Below are 19,371 nucleotides of genomic sequence, written 5' to 3' on the forward strand. Positions count from 1 at the left end.
GTTCAAATTTTTATACCCAGATTCTGGTTCCCCATGGCAATTTCTCCTTGCGAGTCTCTGCTCTGATAAGCTATGACTCCCTGTATTTGCTTTTGTCTTTCCAATCTTTGTGTCAGCGGTTGACCTTGGCCCTCACCTCTCTTATGGATCCTAGAATAGTTGTTGATTTTTTAGTCTGTTTACCTTTTAGTTGTTGTTAGGATGGAGTGTTAACTTCTAAGCACCTTATGTGTAGAACTGGAAAACTTATTCGTTTGTTTTTAACTGCTGCTGATTTGATGATTGTGGCTTAATCTCTAATGTACAGATAGATAGTTGCTACTTCTGTGACACTAGGAGAATATCACAATTGCTTGTGCATCTTTTGCAGACTGGTAAGGAGGGGTGACTCATAAAGTAAAGCGTACATAATAGTGGGCTAAAGTTAATATGTCTTTCTAGGGTTTTATATACGGTAAAAAAATAAGCAATGACAGTTTCTGATTCTTTCTCAAATGATGAACAAAGATCTAACAACCAGATTCAGAGCTGGTGTTAAAAGCAAATGCTTCCAAAGTATTCCATGTGCATTTGTATTATTTAACTTATACTTGCTTGATCTTTCTGTTTCCAAAGATTAGCTTTCTTTCAGATCTCTGAGGTGGTATGTTAGGATATCATCAAAGGCTTAAAGGAGGTAAAAATGATTTAATTATTGTTTTTAAGAACAGTAATGATAGCTATATGAGATAAATATCAGTAACCAGTGAACCTGTGTGTTTTTTTGTGCGGTACACGGCCCTCTCACTTCTGTGGCCTCTCCCGTTGCGGAGCACAGGCTCTGGACGCGCAGACTCAGCGGCCATGGCTCACGGGCCCAGCCGCTCCGCGGCATGTGGCATCTTCCCGGACCGGGGCACGAACCCGTGTCCCCTGCATCGGCAGGTGGACTCTCAACCACTGCGCCACCAGGGAAGCCCGACCTGTGTGTTTTTAAATACTAAAGTTATTTGCCCTGCCTAAGGAATGCTTTCTAAGGATTTCTCCAACTTGCTTTCTCATCCCAACCCTATCTTGATGACATCCAAAAGCTGGAACATTGAGAATTTTTATAAATTCTCAAGCATCTGGGAAACCTGAAAATAGTATCGAGGATTTTAAAAATTCAGTTTGATCTCTGATTGGCCATATTGGCTTCTTGCTTTTTGGAACACAGTCTAGGGTGGCTGTGTCATAAACTGTATTTAAAAACTTTGACTTATCAGTTATACTTGGTTTATTCTTACTTTAGTAGAAGGTAATGAACTGTTCATTAAACATTAAGTTCAATAAGATATTTCTACATCTATTCCAGACAAATTATTTCCACCCTATTATTTTAGCATATCAGCAATGATTACCTTATTAATGGTGAAACTGTGTTTGTTTGGGTGTTTTGCTTTGTTTTGGTTTATTTTTTTTAGTATCCCTATAGGAAAATTATTCATTGTACTGGAAATTGTTCTTTCTTGGTATTCCTCTCCATGGTTTTACAAGTAGCATAGGTTGATTAAAAAGTTAAAGAAAAAGGAACAGATTCTGTTTACATTGACAAGGCCATGGGGCATTTAACTAAGCAATCAAATTTAGGACCACCAATGGAACAAACATTATATGCCTCCTGATGTGATGCAGTAGGAAGGACCATCAGTTTTATAGTAATCTTGTCAAAGCTATGTAATAAGAGCATAATAATGAGAAAACATTCAGACAAATTTAAACTTGTGGAACACTTTGCAAAAAAAGTAGCCTAGATGCTTCAAAAATAACAGTATTATGAAAATGTTATATATAAAATGACAGTCGTAGAAACTAAATATAGTGTGTGACCCTTTAACAAAATTAAATAGTTTTCAGGATATTTTTTAAACAGTTGGGATATTTGAATACAGAATACATATTAAGTTATATTCTCATGTCAGTATTAATTTCTTGAGTATGACATATGATATTGTTGAAGAGTTTCCTTCTTTTTAGAAGGTGGGTGCTGACATTTTTATGGGTAAAGTATCCTGATATTTAAAACTTACTTTCAGATGGTTCAAGGGAAAAAAAAAGTACGTGTGCTTGTTTGTTTTTAGAAGGGAGAATAAAGCAAATTTTGTAAAATGCTTACAGTTGGTGAGTCTAGATTGAAAGGTACAAAGGTATTCATTGTATTATTCTTTCAACTTTTCTGCAGATTTGAAATTTTTCAAAGTAAAAAAGGGAGAAAAGAAAAATAGAGATGGGATCATATACTATATCTTCAAATTATTAAGACTATTAGAATTATAGTGACACTTCAGAAAGACTTCCCTTTTATAAAGGAAAGAAAATTATTGAGGACTTAACCTACTTACCTAAATTATTTATACCATAATATTGCTAAAGTATATGCACAAATGTACAACTGAAGATCACCTTTGTGTGTTCCTAGCTCTTAAAGCAACTATAAAGTCAAGTCAGATTCTAACTAAATACAGTGAAAATATAAAACCAAAAAAAGAAAAGAAACCCAACATGATGACATAATAACAGTAATGTGATAGCTAGTATATATTTTGCTGAAAATAAATCGCACATGGTAAGCTGGTTCTGAGTACTGCGGTACAGTTTCTTTTCAGGCTGCCATGTCTACAGAAACACCTGCATTTCTTACTCGGTCTCCACACTACTTTTCTCATTCCAGCTACTGAAAAATCTTTTTGCAATACACAATGACATAATTTAACCTTTACTTATACCCCTATATCTTTTACATATTACATCCCCTTTTGTTTTTTTATTAGCCTGAGAATGAGGTAGTATATCATTATACTGTAGTATGCTATTTTATAGTATCATTATTTTCAGATAACTTGAAAAATTAAAGACTTATTTTACTAAAATGTTTTTCAATTTTGAATTATTTACTGCAAGAGAGAAGTTTACTGTTTTACTGATAAATTTAACATGAGCACAGCGGATGAAGGAGGATTTTTTTCTTCCATTTTTACTCTAACACATGCCGAACAGATTACAGCTATACATTTGTACTTCCACAGGATAAGCTGAATGCTGTCATTTGAGGTGATCACTTAATGCAATTACAATGATAAACATAAACTGCAATGTGGGAATACTTTTCCATATAAGCAACAAAAATACTGGCAAATTTATAAAAATGAACCAACATTATAGTTATGGAAGCTTTGAAAACCAGCAGCCTTGTTGTCACCACTGGGGTAAAAACTGGTTTTGGAGCTTCTCAAAAATCCCCATTTCCAGATCACTTTCACTATTTGACCTGACTTACAACTCACTAGAAAAGAAAAAGCTCCATTTGCAAGATGTTGTTTCCGTTTGACCTGATTCAGAGTCTCCATGGGAAAAGACCTGTACCCAGGGTATTGTTAAAACAATCAGATGTAGTGTCACAACTATCAAAGTCTGTGATACCAGTTGGGGCAAACAAGAGCAAAACAATTTTGAGGAAAAAGAAAAATTTGGAGGACTTTTTCTTCCCAATTTCAAAATTACAAAGCTGTAGTTATTAAGGCATTGTTGTACTGGCAGAAGAGTAGACATCTGTGGATCAGTTGATTAGAATTAAGAATCCAAAAGAAAATCCTTATTTATAGTCCATTCATTTTCAACAGAGGTGCCAAAGCGGTTCATTGGGGAAAAAGTCTGTTCTCAAATGATACTGGGACAACTGGATTCATATCCATCCACGTGCAAAAAGATGACCTAAGACCTTTATTTCACACCATACACACAGAAATTAACTTAAAATTGATCACAGACTTAAGCGTAAGAACCAAAACAATAAAGCTGTTAGAAAAAAAATAGAAAAATCTTTAAGACCTTGGATTAGTCAGTTTTCGTATTTGCAACACCAAGAGTGTGTTCTATGAAAGAAAAAAAGATAAATTGGACCTTATCAAAGTTCAAAACTTCTGTACTTATCTAAAAAGATAAGCAACAGAAAGGTTGAAAATATTTGCAAAACACATTTCGGATGTGTTGCCAAAATTTTCTAAGAACTCAAGTAAAGGAATTGAAACCATCATGTATTGCTGGTGGGAATGTGAAATGGTACAGTGACCAGTTTCTTAAAAAGTTAAACACAGAATTATCACGTGACACAGTAATTACACTTTTCAGATATCTACCTGAAACCTAAATAAATGTCCATGCAAAGATTTGAATGCGATTGTTTATAGCAGCATTATTCACAATAACCAAAAAATGGAAACAAATATCCATAAACTGGTGAGTGGACAGACAAGATGTGGTATATCCATGCAATGGATACTGTTCAGCAATAGAAAATAATAAACTGCTGACACATGTTAAAACGTGGATGGACTGCAAAAACATGTAAAGTGTAAGAAGCCATCCATACATAAAAGTCACATATTGTATGATTTCATTTATATAAAGTGTTCAGAAAAGGCAAACGTATAGAGGTAAAATACAGTGGTTGCCTAGGTGGTGGGTGGTAAATGTGCACGAGGGATCTTATTGGGATGAAGAAAATGTTCTAAAACTGATTTATGGTGTTGGTTGCAGCACTGGGTAACGTTACTAAAAATCATTGAATTATGTACTTACAGTGAGTAGATTTTTATTATATGTAAAATGTGTCTCAAGAAAGTGTATTTTAAAAAGCAAATGTGGGGAATAAAATTATATTTCATTTTGTTTAACCAGAAACCCAAAATGTTTACATTACTTTTATAAAGCCATGAAAATGTAAGGATACGTTAAAAATTTTCCAGTTATTTTGAATCCTTAATACTGTTTCTAGAGCCAGGATCTCAAGAAATATCAGTGGAACTCCCTTTCAGACTGACTTTGGCATATGTATATACACTTTTTTATACAACCATAGTCTCCTAGATTCAAAACAGAAAACCTGCTGTATCTTCTTATCTTGGAAAATGAGTCATTGCTCTTAGTTTTCTGACTGTTATAGGTGGGATATTGTTTCTTAAACATTTGATGAAAAACACCCAAACCAGTTAAAATAAGCTTTGCCTTCCATTTCTTCATTTACTACATTTTTCTCTTTTTGTTTTGTTTTATTTTAGATCACTGTGTTCACTACTATGATCTTCGTAACACTAAACAGCCAATCATGGTATTCAAAGGACACCGAAAAGCAGTCTCTTATGCAAAGTTTGTGAGTGGTGAGGAAATTGTCTCTGCGTGAGTATTACCCTTTTCAGAAGTTGAGCTTATTTAACATGCCATCATTTACCAGTTTGTAATGTCACTGTGGGTTTTGTGAAGAATAACACTGTGGTATATGCACTTTTTCTTAAATAGTAGATTTTTATAACTTGTCTAATTAAAATACATATATATTCTAGTCTGTGTTGCTCACTTTTATATGTTATTTGTGAATAAAATCCAGATGATACTATTTTTTAATGTTACCCCCTTAAACATTTGAACTTCAGATTGGATTTCAGCCCCTGCTCCTTAAAAAGAGAGAAGCAATATAGTTGATGCAGTAGAATGAGAAGTGTTTTATTTATTTAAGACCACTAATATGTTATTATATATTGATCTATATTGCAGTATAGTAGTATCATTTTTGGTTTTCAACAATATTTGGTTGACTTTCATAATTCCATGTTATTTGATCTCCCAATGATTTCGTGGTGAGTTTTAAATATGTTTTGAAGAGAACTTTCTAAATGTGACTGCTTACACCTGACAAATATCCTTTGAGAAGCCTTCTGAACTAGAGAATCATAAAATAAGCTTTTAGTTGTCTTTTGTTTTGTTGAAGGAAACAAGATGTCAACCAGGTAAATAAAGCTCAGTTGCTAAAATACTGTTAAGTAAGCTTTTCTACTGAGACAGTCCCTTCTTTCTGTTATCCATATCATTGTTCTCTTTATTTTGTATTATTCTAGTAAATACCCATTCTCAGTCTCCTTTTTTTCATACATATTATTTCTTCTCAAGCCTAATTGTACATTGTTTTCTTTCTTTCACATAGTTTCTAATATCTCTTAGGAGATTATTAATGCCAGTGCCTTATACTTGGGATCTCCCACCACATCTGCCTCCATACTGGTTGCTCTAGATAAGAACTTGGTAATTTGAGTTGATTTAACAAGGTAATTTGAATTGAGTTACAAAAAGGGAAAAAAAGAAAGTGAGAGCTGAGCTTTCTAAGAGGAGTTAATAGAGGAAATTAGTTCACAAATCTAAGTTAAGTGGTAACCAGTCAAAAAGTATTCCATCTTTAGGAGTAATAATGGGCAGTAAATTAAAATTTTATTCAGATTCAAATATGAATGATTATATGTTAAAAGTGTTTTTCTTAAATTTCAGACTTATCAGTGTTGAATCAATTAGTTTGATTTCAACTAGTTGAAGTATATGTATACTTAATTGTATAAATTGGAAATCATAGTTGACCTTTTTAATGCAGATTTGTGGTTTGTATATTCACCAGTCTTTTTTCCTTCTTAGTTTTTATAAATCATGATGATTTTCCTCTTGGACATATTTGTGTTAGAAGTATGTAAGACATTTACCCACAAGTATGTTTGGAAATATTAAAAAGTAATATTAAACTATATACATATTGCTGCAGCCTCTGAATTCTTGGGCTGTGACACACACACACACACACACACACATACATATAAAGGGATTTTCAATGCAATATTGTTGAGCAAAAAACAAATTTAAAACAACATAAATGTCAGAAATTCCCTGGCAGTCCAGTGGTTAGCACTCTGCGCTTCTACTGCTGGGGCCTGGGTTCAATCCCAGGTTGGGGAACTAAGATCCCACAAGCCACGTGGCGTGGCCAAAACAAAAAACAAAAAAAACCCATAAATGTCTAAGAATAGATGTTATGTTGAAAAATGATGAGAAGCAATAGAGAAGTGTTTGGAGTGTAGCCTCTGAGATAAGACAATTTCAATCTTGGCTCTACTAGTTACTAGCTGTGGTACCTTGAAAATATCCTTAACCTTCTAAATCTGTTTCCTCACCTCTGAAATGGAGCTAATAATACTACTTATGTTGTGAATCTCTGAGCAAAATAATCTATGTAAAACATTTAGCATGGTGCCCTATTCTGTGAATGTTAGAGCAAGAGAAAAGATGATTTATTGTGTAGTCATTAATAAAGATATGGAAACATATTTATTTTACATAAACAATGTAAAACAAATTGTTGAACAAGCAAGAAGCACTTTACAAAATAATATGTGTTGTTATGATCCAATTTTTGTAACAAAAAGTCAGAAGAAAACCAAAACTTGATATTTTATTCAAATCCTAAGACTGTCTTTGTGTGATAGGATTAGCAGTGATTTTTATATTCAATTATTTTTTGATTAATAGCTGCATTTGCGTATTATTTTATTAAGATAAACTATATAGACCATTCAACCATTCATAGTATTCCACCCCTGTAGGTACAACTAAGCTGTGAAAATATCAATAGTTTATATTCAGTATACTAATATAATTCAACAGTTGAAAAGTAAATCAAATCAACTGGAACAACTGAAATTAAGCACAGCTGCCAGTAGAGCTCTGTTGTTGTTTGATGGTGATGGTATGATGGCTAATATTTGTTACTTCCTACATGCCCAGGTACTATTGAAAGCATTTAGAATGAATTAATTTAATTTTTGCAGTATCTTATAGAATTCATCTAATTCTATAAGATAGGAATCATTATATTTCACATTTAACTGATGAAAAAATTGAGGCCAAAGAGGTTGTATAACTTTCCTAAGGTCAAAAGCAAACTAATGGCATATTGACCATTCTGACTCAGACAGTCTAGCTCCAGAGTCTGCATTCTCAACCACCAAACCGGATTGCCTCTAATTAATAGTGATGGGTTTCATGTAATGAGATCTTAAAGTTGTTCTAACTTTTTGTGTTTATCTCAGTTCAACAGACAGCCAGCTAAAGCTGTGGAATGTAGGGAAGCCATACTGTCTACGTTCCTTCAAGGGTCATATCAATGAAAAAAACTTTGTAGGCCTCGCTTCCAATGGAGATTATATAGCTTGTGGTAAGTGAAACTGTCGTTTCCTGGAACTTTTAAATAGATATCTGTCACTGAAATTGCATTCAATGGAATAGACTACATACCAATTCAGGAAATGATCTATACATTCAGAAGATAGCATGTTGAATTTTCCTCAGATTAGAAGAAGCATTAGTCCTTCTCTCCTTCGCTGAGCACAAGCCCTGACCACATGAAATAGCATAAGATTGTTAAATACGTTTTGTAGTTGTTTTCCGGTAAAATATAATTTCTATAGATGTTATGTAGAAGACAGAAAATATTCGTTTCTGCTGATATCTTAATTTTGGAGACATTTGTCTTCTAAAGCTTGATGTTCATTTTCCCCTATATAATGTTCCCTTCAATAAACAGTCTGTTTGGGTAGTCTTGATCTGTTTTTCTAGGACTTTCATTGTTGATAATTTATACAAATTTAAATTAGCAGTAGAAAAGTCAAATTTGGTACTGTTCAAATGCTTTAATACATCTGATGCCTGAATATATGAACTTTCGTCAGTACTTTCAAGTGACTTGGCCTTTTATTCAGTAAAGTTGACTGTCTCTACATGTATATGAACCTAAACCCTGTCAAAGCAAATCTCTTACTTTGATAGACTGCTCAAAAATATAGGTTTCTAGACTACTCAACTTTTATTGGGGAATGGGAAATAAGTTTTGTAGATTATTAAAATCTGCCTTAAGTGCTATAACTTTCTTCTTCCCCTCTAGATAAAAATCTTTATAAATGTAATTCAAGATCATGCTATAATAACACACTTCTGGTTCTTCTCTAGACCTCTGCTAAAATGATTTTTGTATCAGTATTGTTATATCATTTGACAGTGGGTTATTTCTTTAGGTTAGGAAAGTATAAGTTTTTTTCTGTGAATCCTTTTCTCATATGATTCCCAAGAAATCCTGTTCTCTGGTCTTTCATATTTTACATAAAAGATTATTAGTCTTTGAACTTAAACATTGAGTGATAGTTACCTTATGAATGTGATATCCTAATTCTAAGTTCTCCCACTCTAAAAAAATTATTTTTAAATATTTTTCAGGAAGTGAGAACAACTCTCTTTACCTGTACTATAAAGGACTTTCTAAGACTTTGCTAACTTTTAAGTTTGATACGGTCAAAAGTGTTCTGGACAAAGACCGAAAAGAAGATGATACAAATGAGTTTGTTAGTGCTGTGTGCTGGAGGGCACTGCCAGATGGGGTGAGTTTTTATATCAGTTTTTTCACCTTGGTGTCTCATATAATGCATTATGTTTATGTATACACAGGTAAGTTTTTTTAAGTTTAAAATATAAATTGATATGTTATATACATTTTCTTTTTTGCTTAGTATTGCATCACCAAAGGAAACAGGCATTTTAGAAAGTAGTAATTGAAATGTCACAAATGGAACAGTAATTGGAATGTCACTTCATGCTGACATGATGTCTCCTGTGTGCCCATAGCATCATGTGCATACCTCTGTTACAGCATTATCACATTATCTCTATCTCTTCTCCTATAGGACTGGAAATTTCTCCAGAAAACACACTGTGTCTCATTTTCCTTATTAGTCACATGCAATATAGGCTTAGTAAACATTCAGCTGAACCTGGTATTGTATTAAAAGGAAAAAATTTGATGTAGGGAAAGGAGAGTGGCCTGTATGTATACCTAATTAAATACTATTTCAGGGTAGAATTTCTCTCTACAAAATACATTTATACAAGAATATTTAAACACATTCAGTTAACAAGCAAGTTGCACTTCTAGGTTGCCCAAAAAAACAGTTTCGTCAAACTTGTCATTTATTTATACATTTTAAAGTGCAGGCTTTCTCATAAGTTATATGAAGAAATAATCGTTTTTATTGTCTTGATTTTGTAAACATTAGTCATGCATTAATGTCATCTTTTTAAAAATAGCTTTTTAGGTACTGACTTGGTTTTAGTTTTGACACCAAAAAATTCTACTTCATGGTTACTTTAAGACATCTGTTTAATTAGGTATATTTAAGCTATCTTGTTTACAGTTCTATTACTCAACTTCAGTTTTGGCAATGGCAGACTAGGTGATTTGGACCAACCCTCCCGCTAAGTAGAAGTGGAAAAGTTAGAGTATTCAGGTATTCAATATATATATTTTAAAAACCAAAACCTGTTTTAAGTCATTGGAAAGTAAACAAGATAGAAAAGAATTACCAGTCTAGGAATGTGAGCCTGGCTTTTGAGTATTCTTTTCCCCTGGGAGCATTTGCCAATTTTGGTAGAATGGCTGAGCACTTATGGTAGCTTCATGGGGGCACAGGGAATGCAGTCTAGTGCTCACCACCATTTGGGTGAACTTACCTTGGTTTAGGTCCCCAAAGGGCTCTAGTCTAGGGTAAAGCAGTAGAGGATAAGCCCCCAGTGATTTTGCAACTCAACTTCAGATCATATCAATCCTGAGTAAATTGAGGTGATCTTAGATTGCTAGTGTTAACAAATGCAAAATTGAATCCTCTCTGCAAGAAAACCTTCTAAAGAAGATCATCTCAGAATTTTATGTTTTTCAAAATTGCAAATATAACTAGGACACAACAAAAAATAAAGAGACACAGGGAAAGCCAAGACGACATGAATAAATTTAGTATAAGCATTGAACAATAGAAACAAAATCACAGCAGCTCTGGATATTATAACACATAGCCTGAAAATAACCATGCTGACAAGATGAAAGACAAGGTTGAAAATTTCAATTGGGAAATTAAAAGTTTTTTTTTTTTTTTTTTTTTTTTTTGCGGTATGCGGGCCTCTCACTGTTGTGGCCTCTCCCATTGCGGAGCACAGGCTCTGGACGCGCAGGCTCAGCGGCCATGGCTCACGGGCCCAGCGCTCCACGGCATGTGGGATCTTCCCAGACCGGCGCACAAACCTGTGTCCCCTGCATCAACAGGGGGACTCTCAACCACTGTGCCACCAGGGAAGCCACTAAAAGTATTTTTAAAATGAAAATTCTAGAACTAAAAAAATATAATTACCAAAATTAAGAACTTAGTGGATGGGTTGAATGGAAGATAAGACACAGTTGAAAAGAGAATTAATGAACTTTTAGGAAAGTTAGAAGAAAATATACAGAAGGAAGCATGGAGAGACAAAAAATGAAGAGATGGAGAGATGAAAAAAAAGAGAAAGGAGATAGAGGTTGAAGTAAGAAAGTTGAACATATTCAATAGGAGACCTAAAAGGAGGGGAGAGAAATAATACAGCCAAAGCAGATATTAGAAATCATTATTGTTGAAAGCTTTACAAAATTGGTGAAAGACAGTAAGGCAGAGATTCAATAAGCCTTCATACCCCAGAGAATAAATGACTTGAAACCTACATTGTGAGTACAGATTTAATATCAGATCTGGACCCTGAACAGACCTAGGCCTGCTGAAAATCAGACCTTGGGTCTGCCTTCTCATAGCACTCTTCTGTGGAAATAAATTAAGACAAATAAGGAATGTTATGTGCTAAGAGCTAGTTATCTCTTAAATTTATTATGAACCCTCATCTGTATTGCCTCTGGACTGAGAGAATTGTGAGTTGACATGTTGGCCTTACATCTATGCAATGAGAGCGATACAAGACTGGCAGGAAACCAAGGCACACCTCTGTATTGAGGTGAACCACCTGCACTTCAGCTGTCCTTGGCAGCTGTGCTCACTCTGTGTGGTTTGATCTAAGAAGCTGTGCATGTGAATACTTGCTTGGCCTCCTGATGAGTGTGAAGATGCTGTGCACGCTGAATATCCTATCTTATATCCTTCTATAAAGCTAACTAGCTGCTAGATTAAAACTAACTGCGCCTGATCCTGTGACCCCTGCTGGTGGTGGGACACATCATAGTGAAACTGCTGAAAATAAAATACAATGGGGGATTCTTAAAGGAAGGCAGAGAAAAACTGTCTTCAAAGGATGAGTAATTAGACTGACAGCCAACTTCTCAGTGAAGCAGCAGAAATCAAAAGATAGTGGAGCCAGATCTTCAGTGTGTGAAGGAAAATACCTGCCAATCTAAAATTCCATATCCAATGAAAATCTTTCAAGACAAAGGTAAAATAAAGACATTTTTAGATGAATGAAAATGAAGATTTTGCCACCAGCAGACTTACACTAAAGAAAATTTTAAAGGTAATTCTTAAGGCAGAAGGAAAAAAATGCAGAAAATGAAGACAAAGGCAAGACATGCAGAAAGGAATGGTAAGCAATAGAAATGGTAAATATGCAGTAAATCTAAATGCATGTCGACTGTATAAAGCAATGATGTCTTGTTGGACTTAATACACACATAGAATTAAGTACTTGACAATAATAGCATAAGTCAGAAGTATAAATGTAATTAAAATGTTCTCAAGTCCTTGTTTTGTCAAGGAAGGTGGCAAAAGAACTAATTAATGTTAGACTGAAAGGATGCATATTGTAGTTCATAGGATGACCCTCAAAGTAAGTTCTTAAAGTATGCTACCTAGACCAAAAGAGCAGCATCACCAGGGAACTTGTTTATTTCACAATAAAAAGATTAAAAGTTCTGTAACTCACTTCAGTACCATTCCAGATTTAATTTAAATCTGACTTTTATATAACTGTCACTTTGATTAGCTACAAAAAATAACTTCATTCCCTTATTTTATATGAGGCAGAAGGAGTGAGACACTCCTTTGTTCATTTATTCAGCAGATACTTAGTATGTGCAGTCACAGTTCTACATACTGGAGATAAACTCAGAACAAAACTGTAAGACGTTCTGGCCCTCTTAGGAGACTTAGAATATTATGTGCTGGAGCAGACAAAAAAAAATACATATATATGAAGGTGACAAGTGCTTTGGGGAAAAACTAAGCAGGAAAGTGGGATGGGGGTGCTAGAGTAGGGAGTTGTAATTTTCAATTGGTGGTGACAATGCCTTACTGAGTAGCTGAATTAGAGCAAAGACTAGAAGGAGATGAAGATGTATACCATATTTAAATGTAGGAAAAGAGTATTCCAGGTGTAGTAAACAGTTCAAAGGTCTTGAAGTAAGAATGCGATTAGTGTTCCAGGAACAGAAAGAAGGCCAGTGTTGCTGTACTACACTGGTCTAGGTGGGGAGTAGTAGATAATTTCAGAGCAGTGAAGAAGAGCTGTTTCAATAGAGCACGTTTACCATTGTAAGGATTTTTGTTTTTCCTGGGAGTTGGGAGCCATTGTAAGATTTTGAGCAAAGGAGTGATACAATATGACTTAAATTTTTTAAAAATCAGTTTGGCTGTTTTGTAGAGAACAGACATAAGGAATCAGGAAGGCTGTTGTAATAATCCAGGTAAGATTAAATAGTGGTGAGCCAGTGAGAAGTAGCCAGATCTTGTTCATATTTTGAAACTGGAATAAATAGAATTGCCAATAGATTACATGTGGAGAACGGTAGAGAAAAGTCTAGGATGACACTGAGGTTTTTTCCCCAAGCATCTATAAGAGTGGAATTGCCATTCCTTAAGATGGAGAAGATTACCAGAGGAACTGTCTTATGGGAGAGGATCAGGGGAGAAGACCAGGAGTTGACCTCTAGACCGGCCTGATTTGAGAGTTACTAAAAATACTAAGTGGAGATGTCAATTTTGGATTCACAGGAAAGTTGTGAACTGGTTAAGTTTGAGGTATTACTTGCCGTGTAAGTGGACCTGCCAAGTTGGAGTTCACAGCAGATTGTGGGGCTAGGCATATAAATTTGGTAGCTGTCAACATATGATATTTAAGTAAGAAATGGGATAAGATCTCTCCAAGGGAGTGTAATCAGAGATTAGAAGTAGTATGAGTACCTTATTTGAGGGTACTTCAATGTTCAGTGATTTAGGCAATGAGGAAGAATCAACAAAAAGACCGAGGAGTGGTTATCAATAGTAGGAAAACTGGTGCCTGGGAAGCCAAGTGAAGGAGGTTTTCCAAGGAGGAGGAATTGGCCATTGATATGAAAGTCTAGAAGAGAGAAATCTATAGAGACTAAAAGTAGATTAGTGGTTACTTAGGGCTTAGGTGGGCGAGAGATAGGGAGATGATAGCTAAAGGGTACGGGGTTGCTTCCTGACATGATGAAATATTCTCAAATTGAGTGTGGTGATAGTTGCACATATCTATGAATATACAAAAAAACCATTGAATTGTACACTTAAAATGGATGAATTGTATAGTATGTGAATTATATCTCAAGCTGTTTTAAAACAATAAAAAGAAAAGAAAGCAGTAATGATAAAATTTGAATATCTCATTTTGCAACCTAACCAATGGATCTGAGCATCCAGCTACAGCATCACAAAGAGAGAGACAGATGCCATACATTGGGCCTCCTGAAGGAGGGGACCCTATGAAGTCAACTCAACCCATGTTTGATTAAGCCTCTAAACCTAACCACTTACAGGAAATACAGAGGAAAAAGGAACATGGTAAAGAACCATGGTAATGAAGTGGAAAAATCCCCAAGACTATCAGAAACTGTTAAGCAATCAAGTTTCTTCAACACATAAATTGCAAGGGAGAAAAAGAGATGAAAGGAAACCTATAAATTAAAAAAGAGTTATAACACATGACAACTAAAAAGAAAAAAAAGTAGGAATTGGTTAAGCTTTGTCAGATGCTACTGATACAAGTAAGATGAGCAAAAAAATGATAGGAGTGGTAAGACAAAAGTTTGACTGGAATGGTTTTAAGAAAGAGAGGAAAGGGAGACAGAGATGGTGAAGTACAGAGAACTGTTTTGGGGAATAAGAAAATAATACAATGTTTAATCTCACCTAGATTACTTTTTTAAGACGTGAAATCAGTAGCCAAACATTTCATTGTCTTTCTATGCTTTATTTCTGTCCTACCTAATTTTGATCACAAGAAAGAGGTCAGTTTAAGGGCACTTATGAAATAGGTTAACTTTGAAAGTTTTTTTAGTGTTTGGACGTATATTAGTGGTATATCAAATCTACTGTATGAATGAATAGAAAGCATAAAACTATTCAATTAATGATGGTATAAAAATTGCATGTATCTTTATGTTACCATTTATGGTAGTGATTTAGTCATAGGGAGGGAATGAGAAATTAAGAATGAGTGGTAGAGGAAGAGGCACAAATACAAACAGATGTATTCTCTTAAGACAGTATCTTGGTTTTATAAAAATTTAGGATATTTTCCTGCAGATTAAATTTTTGTCTAGCCTTGTTTTTTCCTGTAATCTAGATACATTTATTTTTCTTTTTGGCTACTTCTGGCTGAAAATGAACCAGTAATCTCAAGTCCTGTTTTGAGTAATCAGCCAAGATTATATATAATTTCTACTCTTTTTATTTCTACCATTCTGCATATAAAATGGAAAGAACGCTATACACTGCCCTTTTTTAAGATACTGGTCAAGTTCATTGTGTTGCGTTTCTCCTTTTATTTCACAGTGCTGTGGAAGTTAGCAGGATGCTTCTCTCCCACCTTCACCTTTGCCATGTAGTCTATTTTTTCTTCTAGGCTTACAATATTTGCTTTTAATTACTTCTGTTTAAAGACAGAGAATATGTCTAAAGTTGTTTCTTTTAATCTGAGGGACAGTACTTTGTCCTTTCTCTTTTTCTTCCTAATACTTTCCCTGTTTCTAAAAGCAGTTTTGTTCAGTCACTTTAGGGTTTGCTGACAGTCTTCTGTCCTTTGTTCTTTAGCTTTGCTTGCAAAGGTAGTGGCTCCAGCATTTCTACCATTAAAGTGCCACAACCTCTTGTACCACATTTACTTTTCAAAGGAGTTTTAAGATAAGTTTTGTTTGAACTGTATTGAAAATGCTTCTTTTTAGAATTTTTTTTATTTTACAACATAGGTCCTCTCTAGAATACTTAGAGATGGTAATAGTTACTCTATACTAATGAAGAATGCAGAATCCTTCATTTTATATTTTGTTTTTACTTCATTATTTTAATTCATTTGAAGATATTTTAATTAAACTTCAGTAATTTAGAATTATTGACATATGGATATTCTGTTATTGCCAAATTCTTAGGATTTTAACCCCCAAGAGTAAATCTTATTTGCATTGCCTATTTCAGTTTTAACTTCATGATTTTTTTTTAAAAAGAAGGCGGAATTTGTGAGAAATAACTACTTGGAATACCACATATCACTCTATTTTTATTTGGGCTTTGGAATTTAATTTCCCCACTGCTTATTTTTTAAATATAGATGAAATGAGCTTGTTTAACTTGATGTAATAAAAGAAATTTACTATTCATTTATTTGAAGAAACAATTGTAAATTCTAAAACTGTGTACTTGAATGTATTATATCCATATATGATTGAACATACAAATACATTCCATTTGAATAATTACACTATCTTTGAAATAAGTGTAGTTTGCTTTTTATTTCCATATACAGCAGTCAACTATACTTTTGAATATAGAGAATGGTGGGCTATTAGACTACAATCTCAATTCATTTTGTGACTTTACTTCCTTGAAAAATACCTCATAATTTATTTTAACCTCTTCTGTCCAGATGTAGTAATGTTTGCTGTCTGATACTTACTGGACACAGCCATTATCTGGATCATTAAAGTCTGTAATCAACAGTTCATGTTTGTTCTAGTTTCAATCTTTCTTTCTAAAGTATTCTATTTGCTCACAATTTCTAGCAGGTATTAATGTGGACTAACAAAAGATTTATTTCTTCCTTCCCTCCCTCCCTTCCTCCTGAAAGGCAGTAGTGATATGATTTGGATAATTCATTAACTAAGTAATTATCCTTAAACTAATTTAGAGTTGATTCAAAAAAAGTTTTTTGCAGCTTTATATTAGGAGAGTATGGAGTCAGAGTGAATCTCCCTGGCAAGTGCATTGGTGGAGAATAATGCGATCATCTTGGAACATTATCTTAGGTTTTGGGTTGGGTTTTTTTAATGATTATAGTAGCTTATTACTGAAAGAAACGAATACACGTATGTTTTAGAGAATTTAGAAAAACGAAAAACAAGAAAATATCAGATAACACTTTTCCCAGAAATAACTAATATGAACATTTTAATGTAATTAACCATGTAATTTTTCCATTCAAAGGAACTTTTTTCCCAATAACAGTGAATCTTTTATATATTATCATGTATTGTTTACCTTTTGCCTTTGTCACGAACATTTCCCAGGTCTGAATATATTTTGTAAAGAGTGTTTTAAATGGTTCCATATTATTCTAGTCTAAGGATTTACCATAACTGGTATACTGTTGTTTTGTTGAAGATACTCATGTTTACTTTTTACTACTTCTTGAATATTTTTCCAATAAATCTTTAAATTTCTAATTAATTCTTTAGAAGAGAACTTGAGATTTATTAAATGAATAGCTTTATTCATATAGCTTCTGATTAAAACTGATAGATTGCCTTCTAGAACAATCTGTTTCCATTTGGTCTTGCACTGAGAAAGTCCAGGGGTTTCAGTTTGACCATGCCCATAAAACATGGAATATAATGTCAGTATCTTTGCCAGTCTGAAAATTTCTTGTTAGTAAAATAATCTTCTTTAATCATTTGTTTCAATAAACAATTTTCTAAAACATTAACTTTTGATTTTTTACAAATTGTGTGCTTACATACTGAGAACTGGTTTTTTTTGTTTGTTTCTTAAGAAATTCTTGCTTGAAAAGGAAATACTATGCAACTGAGATATTGTTTTATAATTATAGTCCTTTGGCAATTTGGTATTAGTCATTTATATCTATTCCATTATCTCCTACACCCCACATCTACCTTGAAAGTAATGCTACAAAGCAAAGGTAAATTTGGGCAATATTCTTATTCTTTATTTCTGTCATGTCTTTTTATCATCACTGCCTTTATTCAGAGATTGGAAGTTAGGTAAAGGAGATTATATATGTTCTGTATCTGTGGAACAATTCTGTGGAATAATTCTTATCTGAAACTATTGGAATGAAATATAAATTAATTCAAGAATGCAAATTACTTTCTGTTAAGTGATCATGTCTGTGTAAAGGGACACCATATTTTTGTTGGAGGCAGACCTTGAGTCCATGATGACTCCCGCTGAGGCTGTTACATCGTACAAGATTATCTAGCCTTGGGTCACCAATTCTAAATAGATATCTAATGGTAAAAGGCAATGCTTGTAAATGACACTAAAGACTCTCATAGCTCTTCAAAAGTGACGTGTGTGTGTGTGTGTGTGTGTGTGTGTGTGTGTGTGTGTGTGTGTGTGTGTGTGTACACACATTGTATCCTCAGAAAAAGCTTTGCTTATTAAGGGTGGGTTTTTTTCTCTTGTGGATTGAAACACCAGAAGTCATATTGAAAGTTTCTCTAACTCAATAGTGAAGGATGACAGGATAATGATTTCCCTCCTTTGAAACCAAATCCAGCAAAACTTAGCCTGGGAATTTGTTAACAATGTTATCACCCATACTGTACAAAGTTATAATTATATTAGGCAAGGGCATCTTTTTTAGTCAAATAGTGAAATATATTCTTTCTGTCCTTATTTCTAACAAATAAAACTTCATAAATGAAACATTGTGAAGTGTTTTTAACTAAAACTTTGTGTTCTCATGGAGATCTTTTCTTCACCTAAATCTCTCATGATTCCTATACATTAAAAATATTTCCTGAATGAATTAATACACTGCCTTGTACCGTTATTTGTGTTCATGTCTCCTATCCTCTGCTGGCTTGCAAACTACTTGAAAAAAGGCATCATAGTGTATAGAGTAAGAGCAAAGACTATGGAGCCAGACCACTGAGGTTAAAATCAGATTTTCCACTTACTAGCTCTGTGACCTTGCTCAAGTTCCTTAACTACACTGTGCTTCAGTTTCTTCATCTATATAGTGCTAATGATAGTAATAACCTCCCTTTAGGGTTATTATAATGTTAAAATAAGTTAATGTACATAAAGGGTTTAGAATAGTTTTTGACCTATAGCGAAAGTTAAAGTGTTTGCTATTAGTAACATTCATTTTTAAATTACCACTAAGCAGATGGTTTTCACATAATGTATCATTAATATATAATTTTTGTAATGAAGGATACAATCCTTCAGACTTGTCCTTTACCTTGTTTGTTGCATGATTAATTAAATACTGGTTTTTGAAACCAAGGAAATGCTGGAGTAGAGGTGAGAGATAAAGTGCCTGCACCTATGGAGGAATTGGTATTTATTAACGGTCCTTCCCTTTCTCCATTGCATTTGTGCTATTTCACAATTCAGTCTTCCCTCAAAAAGACTTACATATCTGTTTTCCAATTTATATATGCTTTTATCCAAGAGATAGGCATCCCTCTCTGACTTACTAAACACTGTGTAT

At 33.9% G+C, this 19,371-nt stretch overlaps 1 protein-coding gene across 7 annotated transcripts in view; it reads left to right on the forward strand.

Moving 5' to 3' along the window:
• The window catches only part of COP1 (COP1 E3 ubiquitin ligase), a 268,166-nt gene that overhangs the window by 198,940 nt on the left and 49,855 nt on the right, over positions 1 to 19,371 (forward strand). For all 7 annotated transcript variants that reach the window (XM_060132901.1, XM_060132909.1, XM_060132916.1 and 4 more), the window contains 3 exons: positions 5,076 to 5,193; positions 7,920 to 8,044; positions 9,100 to 9,260. In XM_060132901.1, the coding sequence (XP_059988884.1) occupies positions 5,076 to 5,193; positions 7,920 to 8,044; positions 9,100 to 9,260 (404 nt within the window). The remainder of the gene's footprint in view (positions 1 to 5,075; positions 5,194 to 7,919; positions 8,045 to 9,099; positions 9,261 to 19,371) is intronic.

Source organism: Lagenorhynchus albirostris, chromosome 2 (genome assembly GCF_949774975.1).
Source record: "Lagenorhynchus albirostris chromosome 2, mLagAlb1.1, whole genome shotgun sequence".
NCBI lineage: Eukaryota > Metazoa > Chordata > Mammalia > Artiodactyla > Delphinidae > Lagenorhynchus > Lagenorhynchus albirostris.